Source organism: Heterodontus francisci, chromosome 19 (assembly GCF_036365525.1).
Source record: "Heterodontus francisci isolate sHetFra1 chromosome 19, sHetFra1.hap1, whole genome shotgun sequence".
NCBI classification, from domain to species: Eukaryota; Metazoa; Chordata; class Chondrichthyes; order Heterodontiformes; family Heterodontidae; genus Heterodontus; species Heterodontus francisci.
The window spans coordinates 44,343,867-44,362,182 of NC_090389.1; the positions used below are offsets into that span (position 1 = coordinate 44,343,867).

The 18,316-nt window shown below is 60.9% G+C and overlaps 1 protein-coding gene across 2 annotated transcripts in view; it reads left to right on the forward strand.

The window, feature by feature from the left end:
• The window catches only part of suclg2 (succinate-CoA ligase GDP-forming subunit beta), a 447,524-nt gene that overhangs the window by 213,085 nt on the left and 216,123 nt on the right, over positions 1-18,316 (forward strand). For both annotated transcript variants that reach the window (XM_068051564.1, XM_068051563.1), the window contains exon 7: positions 2,311-2,407. In XM_068051564.1, the coding sequence (XP_067907665.1) occupies positions 2,311-2,407 (97 nt within the window). The remainder of the gene's footprint in view (positions 1-2,310; positions 2,408-18,316) is intronic.

An 18,316-nucleotide genomic window follows, 5' to 3' on the forward strand; every position in this document is an offset into this window, starting at 1 on the left:
AGTCTTTTGGCTTGTGGGAGGAGACCGGAGCACCCGGAGGAAACCCACGCAGACACAGGGAGAACTTGCAAACTCCACACAGGCAGTACCCAGAATTGAACCCGGGTTGCTGGAGCTGTGAGGCTGCGGTGCTAAGCACTGCGTCACTGTGCATATTTACAATAAAATATTACACCTGTGTGCTCTTCCGTCTGCAAATCTTACTCTTAATTTTTTCATTCCTAATTATTAATGCGCTACTCATTAAGTATTCTTGGTTCCTTAAAGTGGTACTCAATAGCTCGCATTTATCCAAAGCGCTTTAACAGAGTAGAATTTGAAGTTGTACTTTTGGAAGTAAAGAGCCTGAGATTCTGTTAACTTTGCAACCTGATTCCAGTGCAATCGGCCAGAACCAATGCAAAAGATCGGGAAATATTAAACATGAGTTAGGCCTCAAACCTCTTAGATTCGTGTTTTCCGCTGTTTGTTTGTGCTGGTTCAAGATTTAATTCACTGGATCAAGCCCCATCTACAAATCTGACCATGCATTAAGGTCAAAATTGAGAGATTCTGCTGATTGCGCTGGTAGGGGGAAGACTCTTCAAATTGCATTCACTTTCTTAGATGCACAGGGACCAGTAAGCACATTTTTAAAGTTCTTTCATATTAAAAAGTACTTAATTTACTAAGTAACTCACTAATGTACACAAATTAAATTATTAAATGGTTCAATAATTTTTTTTGTCATTTTTCAGTGACTTTAAATCCAGTTAGTCACAGGTGGAGGACTGGACACACTTATTAAAAATGCTGTTTTTTGCCGATAAGCCCATTTTCAGCTATATTAATAAAACTGTGTACCAGATTACCAGTCTTAACTACATCAAAGAATGCTTCTAATGGAAAGAAAATAAAAGAAACTATTACATTCCAAGAATTACAGCCATCAGTAATCCCATTAGTTACGTTAGACCAAATTTGTATATTCAGATACCTAATGCAATGAAGTGGGATGTGGGACGAGACCCTGTTGTCTAATGTTCCAAAGTACTTTTTTTTCTGCACATTAGTCTTTTGAAGTGACAGTATAACTTTGCACTATAGTAACCGTTAACTTTTAAAAAAAAAAAGAAAATTGAATTCCCAGTTATTACAGAAAGAATTACGTCAAAAGATTTCATGTTTTAAACAAAAAGAACTTTACTGTATAGGAATTAAACGAAGCTAAACACTACTAACTTAACACTAAAATTTGGCAACATATATTTTAATCACTAAATCTCAGCAGAACATTCCCGTTTGACTTTTACTTTCACCCCAAGAGTTCCCCGATACTTGACAGGATCTTTGGGGTTTGCTCACTTCTCCTGGGACCAATCCAAAGTGTACCATGGCGCTTAGGAATTCATTTCAAATTTCCTTAATTTCTCAGCTATCTTCTGGGGTATAAAATCTCTCGGATCTAGACTTCCCAGCTTGAGCACAGGCCAGCCTCAAAACAGAAACACTCCGGGTTCCTGATGGCCTCTTTGCTCCTGAGTCCAGCTGCTTTCAAAGCCAATTGCTTTCTCTGTGTGTCTGAAGCCAACAGCTTCTCAAAAGCTTGTCTTTCAGCAAGCACACAGATCAAAACACCAACAGGCACCCCCTGCATCATCTATCTCCACAGCAAATTGTCACATGTGGGATGTCTCTGATAGCAATTTAAACTAATTATTTCCAACTCCAAATCTTCTTGTTCTGGGAAATCATATGAAAAATTTAAACCCCTGATTGAGGAAGCTGCAGACACACCATCTTCATCAAGAAGTTCAGAGTAGTTCCCATTGTTTAGGGACTTCACACTCCCATAATGGCATTATTAAATAAACATTTTGTTTTGTAACCACCCTAGGTTTGCTAGCCAGCTTCTCAAACCAGGTGTTTTCATTTGTCCTGCATTAAAAAAAAAAATTAAATTCCAAATTAAAAGTTACCTCTGGAAAATTAATAGAAACTGTGAACCAGGTGATCGTAATACTGTCGTATGAAGCTAATAATTTTCGAACTGGTAGTACTTGACTTTTTTATTGTCCTGCATTGCTTTCTCATAAATAAATGAGGGATGATTGGGAATGATCCTCCTCATTGTGTTACATCTATTTACCTCAGTGTAATGATAAGTAATGCTAGTCTGAGCAGGAGTATTTAAGTTGATGGAAGAGAAATGTGTTATATTTTTAGTAGAACTAGCATTGCTGTCATGCTGTTTTGTACATAGGAACAATTTTTTTCTATTCACCTATGCACATTTTCAGTTTTCTAAGTGAATTATCTTTTATTAAACAGGCTGCAGAAGAGATTCAGAAACTGTATAGTCTGTTTTTGAAAGTTGATGCCACTCAGGTAGAAGTGAATCCCTTTGGTGAAACACCAGATGGACAAGGTAAAGATAGAAAGACATGCATGCTTTTTGTTTTTGCTTTTGTGTACACATCCAAAGAAATAATTAGCAGACACGTACTTGCAAACAATGGTTCATTTGTGCTTAATGTATTTTCAGCATTGAATAATGAAGCTTGCATTGGCTGTGAACAAATACCCTGAGTAACTAAATCTGTTGTGCTCATTCTTTTCTGACTTTGTAATTGTGAGATAAGACCATAGTACCTACAGTCAAGGATATTGAATTCTCTAATGATCACAGTGGTGATCACCTGATTTACCAGTCTTGTTCTGATAAAGAAATAAAGCAGCACTTCGGTCAGTGGCGTTGCTTGTCTCTACAGCAATGAAAGGGGAAATAACCACTGGGAACTATGTAAGCTAGTTCAGATGCAGCTATTTTCTGAGTAAGTCCTGTGAAGGGTATTGATTTCAAAATGCTTATCCAGCACTGTTCTTTGTTCCTACAAAATGGAAATCATCCACAGGGGTAAATTAATCTGTTGAAAATTTGGGTAAAATTTGGTGAAATATTGAGTTTTTCTATAAATATTTGAATGCATGAGTGGATGTTTCATGGATTTCTTCAAGATCAGTTGGGGTGAGGAGTTTTATAACACAGGCCTAATAAACCATGACGGCAAACATTTTTCCCAGTATCAGCTGAGGCAGAAATAGTCTCTTCCTCCACCCGTTTCCCCTACTTGCTCAACTGGATAAATACCCTTTTCTCCCTTTCCCCCCACCCCTGTCTCTCTCTCTCTGTGCCTCGCTGTCTCTGTGGCTGTCTCTGGCTCCCTCGCTCCTCGCTCTGGCTCCCTCGCTCCTCGCACTGGCTCCCTCGCTCCTCGCTCTGGCTCCCTCGCTCCTCGCTCTGGCTCCCTCGCTCCTCGCTCTGGCTCCCTCGCTCCTCGCTCTGGCTCCCTCGCTCCTCGCTCTGGCTCCCTCGCTCCTCGCTCTGGCTCTGTCGCCCTCGCTCTGTCGCCCTCGCTCTGTCGCCCTCGCTCTGTCGCCCTCGCTCTGTCGCCCTCGCTCTGTCGCCCTCGCTCTGTCGCCCTCGCTCTGTCGCCCTCGCTCTGTCGCCCTCGCTCTGTCGCCCTCGCTCTGTCGCCCTCGCTCTGTCGCCCTCGCTCTGTCGCCCTCGCTCTGTCGCCCTCGCTCTGTCGCCCTCGCTCTGTCGCCCTCGCTCCCTCGCCCCCTCGCTCTGTCGCGCTCGCTCCCTCGCTCCCTCGCTCTGTCGCGCTCGCTCCCTCGCTCCCTCGCTCTGTCGCGCTCGCTCCCTCGCTCTGTCGCGCTCGCCCCCTCGCTCCTCGCCCCCTCGCTCCTCGCCCCCTCGCTCCTCGCCCCCTCGCTCCTCGCCCCCTCGCTCCTCGCCCCCTCGCTCCTCGCCCCCTCGCTCCTCGCCCCCTCGCTCCTCGCCCCCTCGCTCCTCGCCCCCTCGCTCCTCGCCCCCTCGCACCTCGCCCGCTCGCACCTCGCCCCCTCGCTCTGTCGCGCTCGCTCCTCGCCCCCTCGCTCTGTCGCGCTCGCTCCTCGCCCCCTCGCTCTGTCGCGCTCGCTCCTCGCCCCCTCGCTCTGTCGCGCTCGCTCCTCGCCCCCTCGCTCTGTCGCGCTCGCTCCTCGCCCCCTCGCTCTGTCGCGCTCGCTCCTCGCCCCCTCGCTCTGTCGCGCTCGCTCCTCGCCCCCTCGCTCTGTCGCGCTCGCTCCTCGCCCCCTCGCTCTCGCTCCTCGCCCCCTCGCGCTCGCTCCTCGCCCCCTCGCGCTCGCTCCTCGCCCCCTCGCGCTCGCTCCTCGCCCCCTCGCGCTGTCGCGCACGCTCCCTCGCTCCCTCGCCCTGTCGCGCTCGCTCCCTCGCTCCCTCGCCCCGTCGCGCTCGCTCCCTCGCCCCGTCGCGCTCGCTCCCTCGCCCCGTCGCGCTCGCTCCCTCGCCCCGTCGCGCTCGCTCCCTCGCCCCGTCGCGCTCGCTCCCTCGCCCCGTCGCGCTCGCTCCCTCGCCCCGTCGCGCTCGCTCCCTCGCTCTGTCTGGCTCGCTCCTCGCTCCCTCGCTCTGTCGCCCTCGCTCCTCGCTCCCTCGCTCTGTCGCCCTCGCTCCCTCGCTCTGTCGCCCTCGCTCCCTCGCTCTGTCGCCCTCGCTCCCTCGCTCTGTCGCCCTCGCTCCCTCGCTCTGTCGCGCTCGCTCCCTCGCCCTGTCGCGCTCGCTCTCTCGCCCTGTCGCGCTCGCTCCCTCGCCCTGTCGCCCTCGCTCCCTCGCCCTGTCGCTGTCGCCCTCGCTCCCTCGCCCTGTCGCCCTCGCTCCCTCGCCCTGTCGCCCTCGCTCCCTCGCTCTGTCTGGCTCGCTCCTCGCTCCCTCGCTCTGTCGCCCTCGCTCCCTCGCTCTGTCGCCCTCGCTCCCTCGCTCCCTCGCCCTGTCGCCCTCGCTCCCTCGCCCTGTCGCGCTCGCTCCCTCGCCCTGTCGCCCTCGCTCCCTCGCCCTGTCGCCCTCGCTCCCTCGCCCTGTCGCCCTCGCTCCCGTCGCCCTCGCTCCCTCGCCCTGTCGCCCTCGCTCCCTCGCCCTGTCGCCCTCGCTCCCTCGCCCTGTCGCCCTCGCTCCTCGCTCCCTCGCTCTGTCGCCCTCGCTCCCTCGCTCTGTCGCCCTCGCTCCCTCGCTCTGTCGCCCTCGCTCTGTCGCCCTCGCTCCCTCGCTCTGTCGCCCTCGCTCCCTCGCTCTGTCGCCCTCGCTCCCTCGCTCTGTCGCCCTCGCTCCCTCGCTCTGTCGCCCTCGCTCCCTCGCTCTGTCGCCCTCGCTCTGTCGCCCTCGCTCTGTCGCGCTCGCTCCCTCGCTCTGTCGCCCTCGCTCCCTCGCTCTGTCGCCCTCGCTCCCTCGCTCTGTCGCCCTCGCTCCCTCGCTCTGTCGCGCTCGCTCTGTCGCGCTCGCTCCCTCGCTCTGTCGCGCTCGCTCCCTCGCTCTGTCGCGCTCGCTCCCTCGCTCTGTCGCGCTCGCCCCTCGCTCCCTCGCTCTGTCGCGCTCGCTCCCTCGCTCCCTCGCTCTGTCGCGCTCGCTCCCTCGCTCTGTCGCGCTCGCTCCCTCGCTCTGTCGCGCTCGCTCCCTCGCTCTGTCGCGCTCGCCCCTCGCTCTGTCGCCCTCGCCCCTCGCTCTGTCGCCCTCGCCCCTCGCTCTGTCGCCCTCGCCCCTCGCTCTGTCGCCCTCGCTCTGTCGCCCTCGCTCTGTCGCCCTCGCTCTGTCGCCCTCGCTCTGTCGCCCTCGCTCTGTCGCCCTCGCTCTGTCGCCCTCGCTCTGTCGCCCTCGCTCTGTCGCCCTCGCTCTGTCGCCCTCGCTCTGTCGCCCTCGCTCTGTCGCCCTCGCTCTGTCGCCCTCGCTCTGTCGCCCTCGCTCTGTCTCCCTCGCTCTGTCGCCCTCGCTCTGTCGCCCCCTCGCTCTGTCGCCCCCTCGCCCTCGCTCTGTCGCCCCCTCGCCCTCGCTCTGTCGCCCCCTCGCCCTCGCTCTGTCGCCCCCTCGCCCTCGCTCTGTCGCCCCCTCGCCCTCGCTCTGTCGCCCCCTCGCCCTCGCTCTGTCGCCCCCTCGCCCTCGCTCTGTCGCCCCCTCGCCCTCGCTCTGTCGCCCCCTCGCCCTCGCTCTGTCGCCCCCTCGCCCTCGCTCTGTCGCGCCCTCGCTCCTCGCCCCCTCGCCCCCTCGCTCCTCGCCCCCTCGCACCTCGCCCCCTCGCTCCTCGCCCCCTCGCTCCTCGCCCCCTCGCTCCTCGCCCCCTCGCACCTCGCCCCCTCGCACCTCGCCCCCTCGCACCTCGCCCCCTCGCACCTCGCCCCCTCGCACCTCGCCCCCTCGCACCTCGCCCCCTCGCACCTCGCCCCCTCGCACCTCGCCCCCTCGCACCTCGCCCCCTCGCACCTCGCCCCCTCGCACCTCGCCCCCTCGCACCTCGCCCCCTCGCACCTCGCCCCCTCGCACCTCGCCCCCTCGCACCTCGCCCCCTCGCTCCTCGCCCCCTCGCTCCTCGCCCCCTCGCTCCTCGCCCCCTCGCTCCTCGCCCCCTCGCTCCTCGCCCCCTCGCTCCTCGCTCTGTCGCGCTCGCTCCTCGCTCCCTCGCTCTGTCGCGCTCGCTCCCTCGCTCCGTCGCGCTCGCTCCCTCGCTCCGTCGCGCTCGCCCCCTCTCTCCTCGCCCCCTCTCTCCTCGCCCCCTCGCCCCCTCGCTCCTCGCCCCCTCGCTCCTCGCCCCCTCGCTCCTCGCCCCCTCGCTCCTCGCCCCCTCGCTCCTCGCCCCCTCGCTCCTCGCCCCCTCGCTCCTCGGCTCCTCGCCCCCTCGCTCTGTCGCGCTCGCTCCTCGCCCCCTCGCTCTGTCGCGCTCGCTCCTCGCCCCCTCGCTCTGTCGCGCTCGCTCCTCGCCCCCTCGCTCTGTCGCGCTCGCTCCTCGCCCCCTCGCTCTGTCGCGCTCGCTCCTCGCCCCCTCGCTCTGTCGCGCTCGCCCCCTCGCTCTGTCGCGCTCGCTCCTCGCCCCCTCGCTCTGTCGCGCTCGCTCCTCGCCCCCTCGCTCTGTCGCGCTCGCTCCTCGCCCCCTCGCTCTGTCGCGCTCGCTCCTCGCCCCCTCGCTCTGTCGCGCTCGCTCCTCGCCCCCTCGCTCTGTCGCGCTCGCTCCTCGCCCCCTCGCTCTGTCGCGCTCGCTCCTCGCCCCCTCGCTCTGTCGCGCTCGCTCCTCGCCCTTGCTCCTCGCCCCCTCGCCCTTGCTCCTCGCCCCCTCGCCCTCGCTCCTCGCCCCCTCGCCCTCGGCCCTCGCCCCCTCGCTCCTCGCCCCCTCGCCCCCTCGCTCCTCGCTCGTCGCCCCCTCGCTCCTCGCTCTGTCGCCCCCTCGCTCCTCGCTCTGTCGCCCCCTCGCCCTCGCTCTGTCGCCCCCTCGCCCTCGCTCTGTCGCCCCCTCGCCCTCGCTCCTCGCCCCCTCGCCTCCTCGCCCCCTCGAATCCTCGCCCCCTCGCCCCCTCGCTCCTCGCCCCCTCGCTCCTCGCCCCCTCGCTCCTCGCCCCCTCGCTCCTCGCCCCCTCGCTCCTCGCCCCCTCGCTCCTCGCCCCCTCGCTCCTCGCTCCTCGCCCCCTCGCTCCTCGCCCCCTCGCTCCTCGCCCCCTCGCTCCTCGCCCCCTCGCTCCTCGCCCCCTCGCTCCTCGCCCCCTCGCTCCTCGCCCCCTCGCTCCTCGCCCCCTCGCTCCTCGCCCTGTCGCGCTCGCTCCTCGCTCCCTCGCTCTGTCGCCCTCGCCCCCTCGCTCGCTCCCTCGCTCTGGCTCCTCGCTCCGTCGCCCTCGCTCCTCGCTCCGTCGCGCTCGCTCCCCGCTCCCTCGCTCCGTCGCGCTCGCTCCCCGCTCCCTCGCTCCGTCGCGCTCGCTCCCTCGCGCTTGCTCCCTCGCTCCGTCGCGCTCTCTCCCTCGCTCCGTCGCGCTCGCTCCCTCGCTCCGTCGCGCTCTCTCCCTCGCTCCGTCGCGCTCGCTCCCTCGCTCCGTCGCGCTCGCTCCCTCGCTCCGTCGCGCTCGCTCCCTCGCTCCGTCGCGCTCGCCCCCTCGCTCCTCGCCCCCTCGCTCCTCGTCCCCTCGCTCCTCGCCCCCTCGCTCCTCGCCCCCTCGCTCCTCGCCCCCTCGCTCCTCGCCCCCTCGCTCCTCGCCCCCTCGCTCCTCGCCCGCTCGCTCCTCGCCCGCTCGCTCCTCGCCCCCTCGCTCCTCGCCCCCTCGCTCTGTCGCGCTCGCTCCTCGCCCCCTCGCTCTGTCGCGCTCGCTCCTCGCCCCCTCGCTCTGTCGCGCTCGCTCCTCGCCCCCTCGCGCTCGCTCCTCGCCCCCTCGCGCTCGCTCCTCGCCCCCTCGCGCTCGCTCCTCGCCCCCTCGCGCTCGCTCCTCGCCCCCTCGCCCCCTCGCTCCTCGCCCCCTCGCGCTCGCTCCTCGCCCCCTCGCCCCCTCGCTCCTCGCCCCCTCGCGCTCGCTCCTCTCCCCCTCGCTCCTCGCCCCCTCGCGCTCGCTCCTCGCCCCCTCGCCCCCTCGCTCCTCGCCCCCTCGCGCTCGCTCCTCTCCCCCTCGCTCCTCGCTCGTCGCCCCCTCGCTCCTCGCTCTGTCGCCCCCTCGCTCCTCGCTCTGTCGCCCCCTCGCTCCTCGCTCTGTCGCCCCCTCGCTCCTCGCTCTGTCGCCCCCTCGCTCCTCGCTCTGTCGCCCCCTCGCTCCTCGCTCTGTCGCCCCCTCGCTCCTCGCTCTGTCGCCCCCTCGCTCCTCGCTCTGTCGCCCCCTCGCTCCTCGCTCTGTCGCCCCCTCGCTCCTCGCTCTGTCGCCCCCTCGCTCCTCGCTCTGTCGCCCCCTCGCTCCTCGCTCTGTCGCCCCCTCGCTCCTCGCTCTGTCGCCCCCTCGCTCCTCGCTCTGTCGCCCCCTCGCTCCTCGCTCTGTCGCCCCCTCGCTCCTCGCTCTGTCGCCCCCTCGCTCCTCGCTCTGTCGCCCCCTCGCTCCTCGCTCTGTCGCCCCCTCGCTCCTCGCTCTGTCGCCCCCTCGCTCCTCGCTCTGTCGCCCCCTCGCTCCTCGCTCTGTCGCCCCCTCGCTCCTCGCTCTGTCGCCCCCTCGCTCCTCGCTCTGTCGCCCCCTCGCTCCTCGCTCTGTCGCCCCCTCGCTCCTCGCTCTGTCGCCCCCTCGCTCCTCGCTCTGTCGCCCCCTCGCTCCTCGCTCTGTCGCCCCCTCGCTCCTCGCTCTGTCGCCCCCTCGCTCCTCGCTCTGTCGCCCCCTCGCTCCTCGCTCTGTCGCCCCCTCGCTCCTCGCTCTGTCGCCCCCTCGCTCCTCGCTCTGTCGCCCCCTCGCTCCTCGCTCTGTCGCCCCCTCGCTCCTCGCTCTGTCGCCCCCTCGCTCCTCGCTCTGTCGCCCCCTCGCTCCTCGCTCTGTCGCCCCCTCGCTCCTCGCTCTGTCGCCCCCTCGCTCCTCGCTCTGTCGCCCCCTCGCTCCTCGCTCTGTCGCCCCCTCGCTCCTCGCTCTGTCGCCCCCTCGCTCCTCGCTCTGTCGCCCCCTCGCTCCTCGCTCTGTCGCCCCCTCGCTCCTCGCTCTGTCGCCCCCTCGCTCCTCGCTCTGTCGCCCCCTCGCTCCTCGCTCTGTCGCCCCCTCGCTCCTCGCTCTGTCGCCCCCTCGCTCCTCGCTCTGTCGCCCCCTCGCTCCTCGCTCTGTCGCCCCCTCGCTCTGTCGCCCCCTCGCTCTGTCGCCCCCTCGCTCCTCGCTCTGTCGCCCCCTCGCTCCTCGCTCTGTCGCCCCCTCGCTCCTCGCTCTGTCGCCCCCTCGCTCCTCGCTCTGTCGCCCCCTCGCTCTGTCGCCCCCTCGCCCCCTCGCTCTGTCGCCCCCTCGCCCCCTCGCTCTGTCGCCCCCTCGCCCCCTCGCTCTGTCGCCCCCTCGCCCCCTCGCTCTGTCGCCCCCTCGCCCCCTCGCTCTGTCGCCCCCTCGCCCCCTCGCTCTGTCGCCCCCTCGCCCCCTCGCTCTGTCGCCCCCTCGCCCCCTCGCTCTGTCGCCCCCTCGCCCCCTCGCTCTGTCGCCCCCTCGCTCCTCGCTCTGTCGCCCCCTCGCTCCTCGCTCTGTCGCCCCCTCGCTCCTCGCTCTGTCGCCCCCTCGCTCCTCGCTCTGTCGCCCCCTCGCTCCTCGCTCTGTCGCCCCCTCGCTCCTCGCTCTGTCGCCCCCTCGCTCCTCGCTCTGTCGCCCCCTCGCTCCTCGCTCTGTCGCCCCCTCGCTCCTCGCTCTGTCGCCCCCTCGCTCCTCGCTCTGTCGCCCCCTCGCTCCTCGCTCTGTCGCCCCCTCGCTCCTCGCTCTGTCGCCCCCTCGCTCCTCGCTCTGTCGCCCCCTCGCTCCTCGCTCTGTCGCCCCCTCGCTCCTCGCTCTGTCGCCCCCTCGCTCCTCGCTCTGTCGCCCCCTCGCTCCTCGCTCTGTCGCCCCCTCGCTCCCTCGCCCTGTCGCGCGCTCGCTCCCTCGCTCCCTCGCTCCCTCGCCCTCGCTCCGTCGCCCTCGCTCCTCGCTCCCTCGCTCCTCGCTCCCTCGCTCCGTCGCCCTCGCTCCGTCGCCCTCGCTCCGTCGCCCTCGCTCCTCGCTCCCTCGCTCCTCGCTCCCTCGCTCCTCGCTCCCTCGCTCCTCGCTCCCTCGCTCCTCGCTCCCTCGCTCCCTCGCCCTCGCTCCGTCGCCCTCGCTCCCTCGCCCTCGCTCCCTCGCTCTCGCCCCGTCGCTCCCTCGCTCCGTCGCCCTCGCTCCTCGCTCCGTCGCCCTCGCTCCCTCGCTCCGTCGCCCTCGCTCCGTCGCCCTCGCTCCGTCGCCCTCGCTCCTCGCTCCCTCGCTCCGTCGCCCTCGCTCCGTCGCCCTCGCTCCGTCGCCCTCGCTCCGTCGCCCTCGCTCCGTCGCCCTCGCTCCGTCGCCCTCGCTCCGTCGCCCTCGCTCCGTCGCCCTCGCTCCCTCGCTCCGTCGCGCTCGCTCCCTCGCTCCGTCGCGCTCGCTCCCTCGCTCCCTCGCTCCGTCGCGCTCGCTCCCTCGCTCCCTCGCTCTGTCGCGCTCGCTCCCTCGCTCTGTCGCCCTCGCCCTCGCCCCTCGCTCCCTCGCTCTGTCGCCCTCGCTCCCTCGCTCTGTCGCGCTCGCCCCTCGCTCCCTCGCTCCCTCGCTCTGTCGCGCTCGCTCCCTCGCTCCCTCGCTCTGTCGCGCTCGCCCCTCGCTCCCTCGCTCTGTCGCGCTCGCCCCTCGCTCCCTCGCTCTGTCGCGCTCGCCCCTCGCTCCCTCGCTCTGTCGCGCTCGCCCCTCGCTCCCTCGCTCTGTCGCGCACGCTTCCTCGCTCTGTCGCGCTCGCCCCTCGCTCTGTCGCGCTCGCTCCCTCGCTCTGTCGCGCTCGCTCCCTCGCTCTGTCGCGCTCGCTCCCTCGCTCTGTCGCGCTCGCTCCCTCGCTCTGTCGCGCTCGCTCCCTCGCTCTGTCGCGCTCGCTCCCTCGCTCTGTCGCGCTCGCTCCCTCGCTCTGTCGCGCTCGCTCCCTCGCTCTGTCGCGCTCGCTCCCTCGCTCTGTCGCGCTCGCTCCCTCGCTCTGTCGCGCTCGCCCCTCGCTCCCTCGCTCTGTCGCGCTCGCCCCTCGCCCCCTCGCTCTGTCGCGCTCGCCCCCTCGCTCCGTCGCGCTCGCCCCTCGCCCCCTCGCTCCGTCGCGCTCGCCCCTCGCCCCCTCGCTCCCTCGCTCTGTCGCCTCGCTCCCTCGCTCTGTCGCCTCGCTCCCTCGCTCTGTCGCCTCGCTCCCTCGCTCTGTCGCCTCGCTCCCTCGCTCTGTCGCCTCGCTCCCTCGCTCTGTCGCCTCGCTCCCTCGCTCTGTCGCCTCGCTCCCTCGCTCTGTCGCCTCGCTCCCTCGCTCTGTCGCCTCGCTCCCTCGCTCTGTCGCCTCGCTCCCTCGCTCTGTCGCCTCGCTCCCTCGCTCTGTCGCCTCGCTCCCTCGCTCTGTCGCCTCGCTCTGTCGCCTCGCTCTGTCGCCTCGCTCTGTCGCCTCGCTCTGTCGCCTCGCTCTGTCGCCTCGCTCTGTCGCCTCGCTCTGTCGCCTCGCTCTGTCGCCTTGCTCTGTCGCCTCGCTCTGTCGCCTCGCTCTGTCGCCTCGCTCTGTCGCCTCGCTCTCGCCCCTCGCTCTCGCCCCTCGCTCTCGCCCCTCGCTCTCGCCCCTCGCTCTCGCCCCTCGCTCTCGCCCCTCGCTCTCGCCCCTCGCTCTCGCCCCTCGCGCTTGCCCCTCGCTCTCGCCCCTCGCTCTCGCCCCTCGCTCTCGCCCCTCGCGCTCGCCCCTCTCGCTCGCCCCTCGCGCTCGCCCCTCGCGCTCGCCCCTCGCGCTCGCCCCTCGCTCCCTCGCTCCGTCGCGCTCGCCCCTCGCTCCGTCGCGCTCGCCCCTCGCTCCCTCGCTCCGTCGCGCTCGCCCCTCGCTCCGTCGCGCTCGCCCCTCGCTCCCTCGCTCCGTCGCGCTCGCCCCTCGCTCCGTCGCGCTCGCCCCTCGCTCCCTCGCTCCGTCGCGCTCGCCCCTCGCTCCCTCGCTCCCTCGCTCCCTCGCTCCCTCGCTCTGTCGCGCTCGCCCCTCGCTCCCTCGCTCTGTCGCTCTCGCCCCTCGCTCCCTCGCTCCCTCGCTCTGTCGCTCTCGCCCCTCGCTCCCTCGCTCCGTCGCGCTCGCCCCTCGCTCCCTCGCTCCGTCGCGCTCGCCCCTCGCTCCCTCGCTCCGTCGCGCTCGCTCCCTCGCTCCGTCGCGCTCGCCCCTCGCTCCCTCGCTCCGTCGCGCTCGCCCCTCGCTCCCTCGCTCCGTCGCGCTCGCCCCTCGCTCCCTCGCTCCGTCGCGCTCGCTCCCTCGCTCCGTCGCCCTCGCTCCGTCGCGCTCGCCCCTCGCTCCCTCGCTCCCTCGCTCCGTCGCGCTCGCCCCTCGCTCCCTCGCTCCCTCGCTCCGTCGCGCTCGCCCCTCGCTCCCTCGCTCCGTCGCGCTCGCCCCTCGCTCCGTCGCGCTCGCCCCTCGCTCCCTCGCTCCGTCGCGCTCGCCCCTCGCTCCCTCGCTCCGTCGCGCTCGCCCCTCGCTCCCTCGCTCCGTCGCGCTCGCCCCTCGCTCCCTCGCTCCGTCGCGCTCGCCCCTCGCTCCCTCGCTCCGTCGCGCTCGCCCCTCGCTCCCTCGCTCCGTCGCGCTCGCCCCTCGCTCCCTCGCTCCGTCGCGCTCGCCCCTCGCTCCCTCGCTCCGTCGCGCTCGCCCCTCGCTCCCTCGCTCCGTCGCGCTCGCCCCTCGCTCCCTCGCTCCGTCGCGCTCGCCCCTCGCTCCCTCGCTCCCTCGCTCCGTCGCGCTCGCCCCTCGCTCCCTCGCTCCGTCGCGCTCGCCCCTCGCTCCCTCGCTCCGTCGCGCTCGCCCCTCGCTCCCTCGCTCTGTCCCCTCGCTCTGTCCCCTCGCTCTGTCCCCTCGCTCTGTCCCCTCGCTCTGTCCCCTCGCTCTGTCCCCTCGCTCTGTCCCCTCGCTCTGTCTCCTCGCTCTGTCCCCTCGCTCTGTCCCCTCGCTCTGTCCCCTCGCTCTGTCCCCTCGCTCTGTCCCCTCGCTCTGTCCCCTCGCTCTGTCCCCTCGCTCTGTCCCCTCGCTCTGTCCCCTCGCTCTGTCCCCTCGCTCTGTCCCCTCGCTCTGTCCCCTCGCTCTGTCCCCTCGCTCTGTCCCCTCGCTCTGTCCCCTCGCTCTGTCCCCTCGCTCTGTCCCCTCGCTCTGTCCCCTCGCTCTGTCCCCTCGCTCTGTCCCCTCGCTCTGTCCCCTCGCTCTGTCCCCTCGCTCTCTCTCCTCGCTCTCTCTCCTCGCTCTCTCTCCTCGCTCTCTCTCCTCGCTCTCTCTCCTCGCTCTCGCCCCTCGCTCTCGCCCCTCGCTCTCGCCCCTCGCTCTCGCCCCTCGCTCTCGCCCCTCGCTCTCGCCCCTCTCTCCTCGCCCCTCTCTCCTCGCCCCTCTCTCCTCGCCCCTCTCTCCTCGCCCCTCTCTCCTCGCCCCTCTCTCCTCGCCCCTCTCTCCTCGCCCCTCTCTCCTCGCCCCTCTCTCCTCGCCCCTCTCTCCTCGCCCCTCTCTCCTCGCCCCTCTCTCCTCGCCCCTCTCTCCTCGCCCCTCTCTCCTCGCCCCTCTCTCCTCGCCCCTCTCTCCTCGCCCCTCTCTCCTCGCCCCTCTCTCCTCGCCCCTCTCTCCTCGCCCCTCTCTCCTCGCCCCTCTCTCCTCGCCCCTCTCTCCTCGCCCCTCTCTCTCCCTCGCCCTGTCTCCTCGCCCTGTCTCGCTCCTCCCTCGCCCTGGCCCCTCCCCCCGCCCCTCCCTCTGTCTGTCTTCTCCAGCATCCCCCACCCCACTAGGGTGATCCTTCCTTCCCTCAATAATTTGTCTCTCCCACCCAGAGTAGAGTCTCTGTGTTTCCTCCTTCAGTTTCAGCGATATCTGTGTCTCTGCCTTTCCCTGTTTCTTCCTTTACTGGTTTTCCCCTGCCTCTTGGTATGATCTCCCGCTTAACCTCCCCTCTGTCACTTCCCCCACCCCTACCACCCCACCCAAGCGTCTTTATTATTACCTCATTAGCTACTTGCAATTGTTGTAACTGTGAACAGTTTCAGAATGCATTATATTTAGTGAGTGGACTGAGTAGCATTAATGAAGGCTGCAGCACTAAGTGGAACAGAGCGTACATGCCAATCGCCTGCATTTGACAGCAACGGGCATTGACTGCCTGCCCAGTCTGTGTTTGAGGATGAATACCATCATTGTTGGCTCGCTCCTTGTTGCTCTAGTCCAGTTTTGAATGTCGCTATGTACATGGCAGGTACTCTCATGGCATCAGGAGTTCCCACCAGTGTGAAGTAGTGTTCTGAATCAGAGCAACAATATCAGGAGGTTCAAGTTCCAGAGCAGGCCTGAGGAATAATTTCAAGAGTGGTGATTGTGAGGGACTAGCACTAATGGGGTGATGGTTGCTTGAAAATAGCATTGCTAGTGTGGGTGCTGCAGAGAAGTGTGAGAATGGTAGTGATGAGTGGGGATGGAAAGCCCAAGTGACAATGGTGAGGGGAGGCGAGACTAGGAAGCCTGAAATTGGAGCTGACTGGGAAAGCCTGAGAGCAAGGGAAAACCAGACAGTGGCACTGACAGTAAAGGGGAAAGAAAGCCTGGGCAGAGATGAAAGCCTAAAAGAACTGAACTGAGGTTTTGACAGGGCAGTACTAAAGAGCAGCTCTGAATTGGGGAGTTGTTAGAAGGGGAGAGTGCCTCTGTTAACTTTGAGTCATTAGAGTATTAACGGTCCCGTACTAAGGAGCTTTTAGAGGGAAAAAAAACAGAGCTGGTGGGGGTGGATGGTTCTCATGGCACTGCATTAGCCTGAATTTATTTTGTAGGTCTAGGAGCAACATTAGTGCCATGGAAGTGGTAGATGGAGCAGTAGAGCTTGTTTACTGGGGTGGTGCTAGAGGGTCAGAGCCTCTAAACTAGGCAGGTGTTGTTGGAGGTGGGGATAGAGTTGAAATTAAGCATAATTCACAGTTTTAACATTGAAGTTGAATGTTTCCTGCGACCCCTGCCTCCTCAAAAAAAAAAAATTGTACCATAAATTGGACATGACGGTGGGTGGGGAAGGGTCATTCATTTATAGTTGTAAATTTATTGCCTCAAATCCTGACTGTTTAATAAGACCATGTTTGGAATTCTATATTTGGTCAATTTGTTTAAAATAGTAGATGAACAAAAATCTCATTTTTCTCCCAGCAAGGGGTTATCTGATACCACTGGAAGAAAGGACTTTTAAAATTAATAAAAAAATAAAATGAATGAATTCCTGAATAGCAAATAGAGTGCTTATTTCAATAAAATTCAACAAATCTTCCTTTATTTTTAGATTAAGCAGCTATAATCCCAATGGTCATTGTATGATGTGTCCAATATCCATGTCAAAAAATGCATTTTTTAGAGGGATTATGCATCCAGACTGCAAAAAAAAAAAATTGGATGTCTTTATCACTTGTATCTTTCTTCCATTTCTGATTTTTTTCCCCCTGCAATATGAGTGAAGAAATATTGGATATATCTACAGCTTAAGTTATAAGGCTGTACCTCACCAAACTTTGTGTAATTATTGCTTTTCACATATATAGGGCTTCTACTCTGTTTTAGAGTCATCGTTGTCTCAGCTGTTTTGATGCTGTTGGGTCAGCTTTTGCTAATTTTCTAGACTGGCATCTGTGACTAATTCCATAGTATTGTCTGTATGAAGACAGAACAAGCTTTGTATATAAATTATATATATGAATTTCTAGAAAGATCCAAGAGGTGTGTCATTGCTGTCAGATGATTTTGGTTTTTCTCTTCGATTAGTGTGTTCATTAGCCAGGAACATGTTATTTTTGTTGTGCTTAATGTCATCCCCCTGTGGATCATTCAAATGGGAAATGGCACAATTGGAGGAAACATTCAGTGATTGGAATATATTCCAGACCTTTCAAAAATAAAAGGGACATTTAAGTCCCTGCCCTCTGAAACCAAAGATTAGTCCTGATGGAGTTGAAAGTAAAACCATGTGGTGAAGCCTGTTATAGACTGTTGGTAGAAAGGCAGTCAATTATTTGCTAATGAAGTAGATTGTAAATTTTAAAAACCCTTGTATTTTCTGCTGTTATTAGAAATAAAGCTTGTGCTGTTCACTGGTTGTTCTACTTGCTTAATTGCTAGAAATGAATCAGTTGGTTAATTCAAAATCTGAGCCCAACTTGAATGTAGACTGGTATGGAGAGGACTATATTGCAGTGGGCATTAATGATTTTAGGAGTATGTGTGTCCTAAAGGTTATGATGTCTCCAGCAGCAGAAAACTAGAGGTGCAAATTTTGGTTTGATGGGGATGTGATTACTGCTTACGGGAAGTGAGGCCAGATCTTTGCAACAGTTTATTAAAGTATCCTAAATTGATATTGCATTGCTAATCGTAAGCTGTTGGGGATACCTGCCCTGTCAAATCATATGACAGTGAGAATGGTGGCTAGATGCAATAGAATCTGCCTTTCATGTTTGCTTATATCACACTTGCTAAATAGCCAATTTTAGGTCAGTGAAATATCTCAATAAATAAATTGGTGCAGGGTGACAGATTGCACAATCAGTGTGGTAACGATTCTAAAAATGCAATTAAATCTAAATGACTTGATTTTTATGTAAAAACACCTTGGGTAGGCAACTTATGCATCATATTAAGGCCTAATGGTAAGATGAAATAGGAGCAGTAACTTCAGTTTGAGCTATTGTTAGAAGCCAAACACAATATACTGGGATCTTAACTTCCCCATTGGAAACTACAAGTTATTTAGTGTTGGGTGCTCTGTAGCAGTGACAGATGGGGCATACTTTTGAAGATAGGCTTCAGAATATGGAAGTTTATTCCCTAAACTCTGGCTCCTAACCCTCTATTTAAAAAAAAAAAATCAATAGAAATCATCCTTGCTACTTTTCTCTGTTTTATGCTTCATCTTCACTGCAGGATGTGGCAGTCAGTGTCTTGAAAATGCTGAGATTTGCTAGTAGAGTTGCTGTTTAGCATTAACAATATTGACCTTTCAATGATTTTACTGGCTCTGGTTCATGTCTATGCCTTCCCAGATGAAATTGCATTTAATGCCTTGTAAAAGTAATTAAAAAAAAACATCCATTCACCTATAGTTGTCTTGAATAGCAATTTTAAATCTTCTTGAATGACAAAAGTACTGTAAGGTGCATATTTTAACAATTCAAGTTGGTGTGTATTGATAGAGCATATTCATCACTGAACAGTAAAAATCAGTTCATCCCATATGTTATGATCCTGTAGTTCTTTTTTTCTTTTCCGGGAAGTATGTGATGTGCTTTTTAAGGCTGTAAAAGGATCAGTGCTGCTTTAAGGCAACAAACTCCAGGGACCGTGAGCAAGGAAAGTGCATCTTGGTTGCCCCAGGATATAGCCACTCAGAGTGCAAGTACCAGCCAGTTTCAAATGTGCATTCTGGTTGCCCTAGGATACAGCTACGCAGAGACTGAGGATTGAGAGATACAATGTTGCAATTTCATTTTGAACTGGCTTATATTGGAAACACTGTTCAGACACAGACAGACAGCTGGACCAGCGTGAACCTAACAGTTCTCTGATAAGTTAGGCTGAAGGAGGGTGAATTTTAGACTGATCACTTTTTCACCCTTCAAAACAATTCTAAAGCCAAATTGATTTATTGAAGCGTTTGCGAGCTGTTGATTGGCTGAGATTCATCATTGGAGAAGAAGAGCATCACTTCAACTTCTGAAGTAAACTACTGTTGAAGAACTATTTTTTCCCCATTGGACGGCTACGAGGACGTTAAGCAACCTTGGACAGTTCCACATTGGAAGATTACACTTCGGCAGGAGCATAAATCTGCAAGGACACTAATTTTTCTGTTTTAAATGT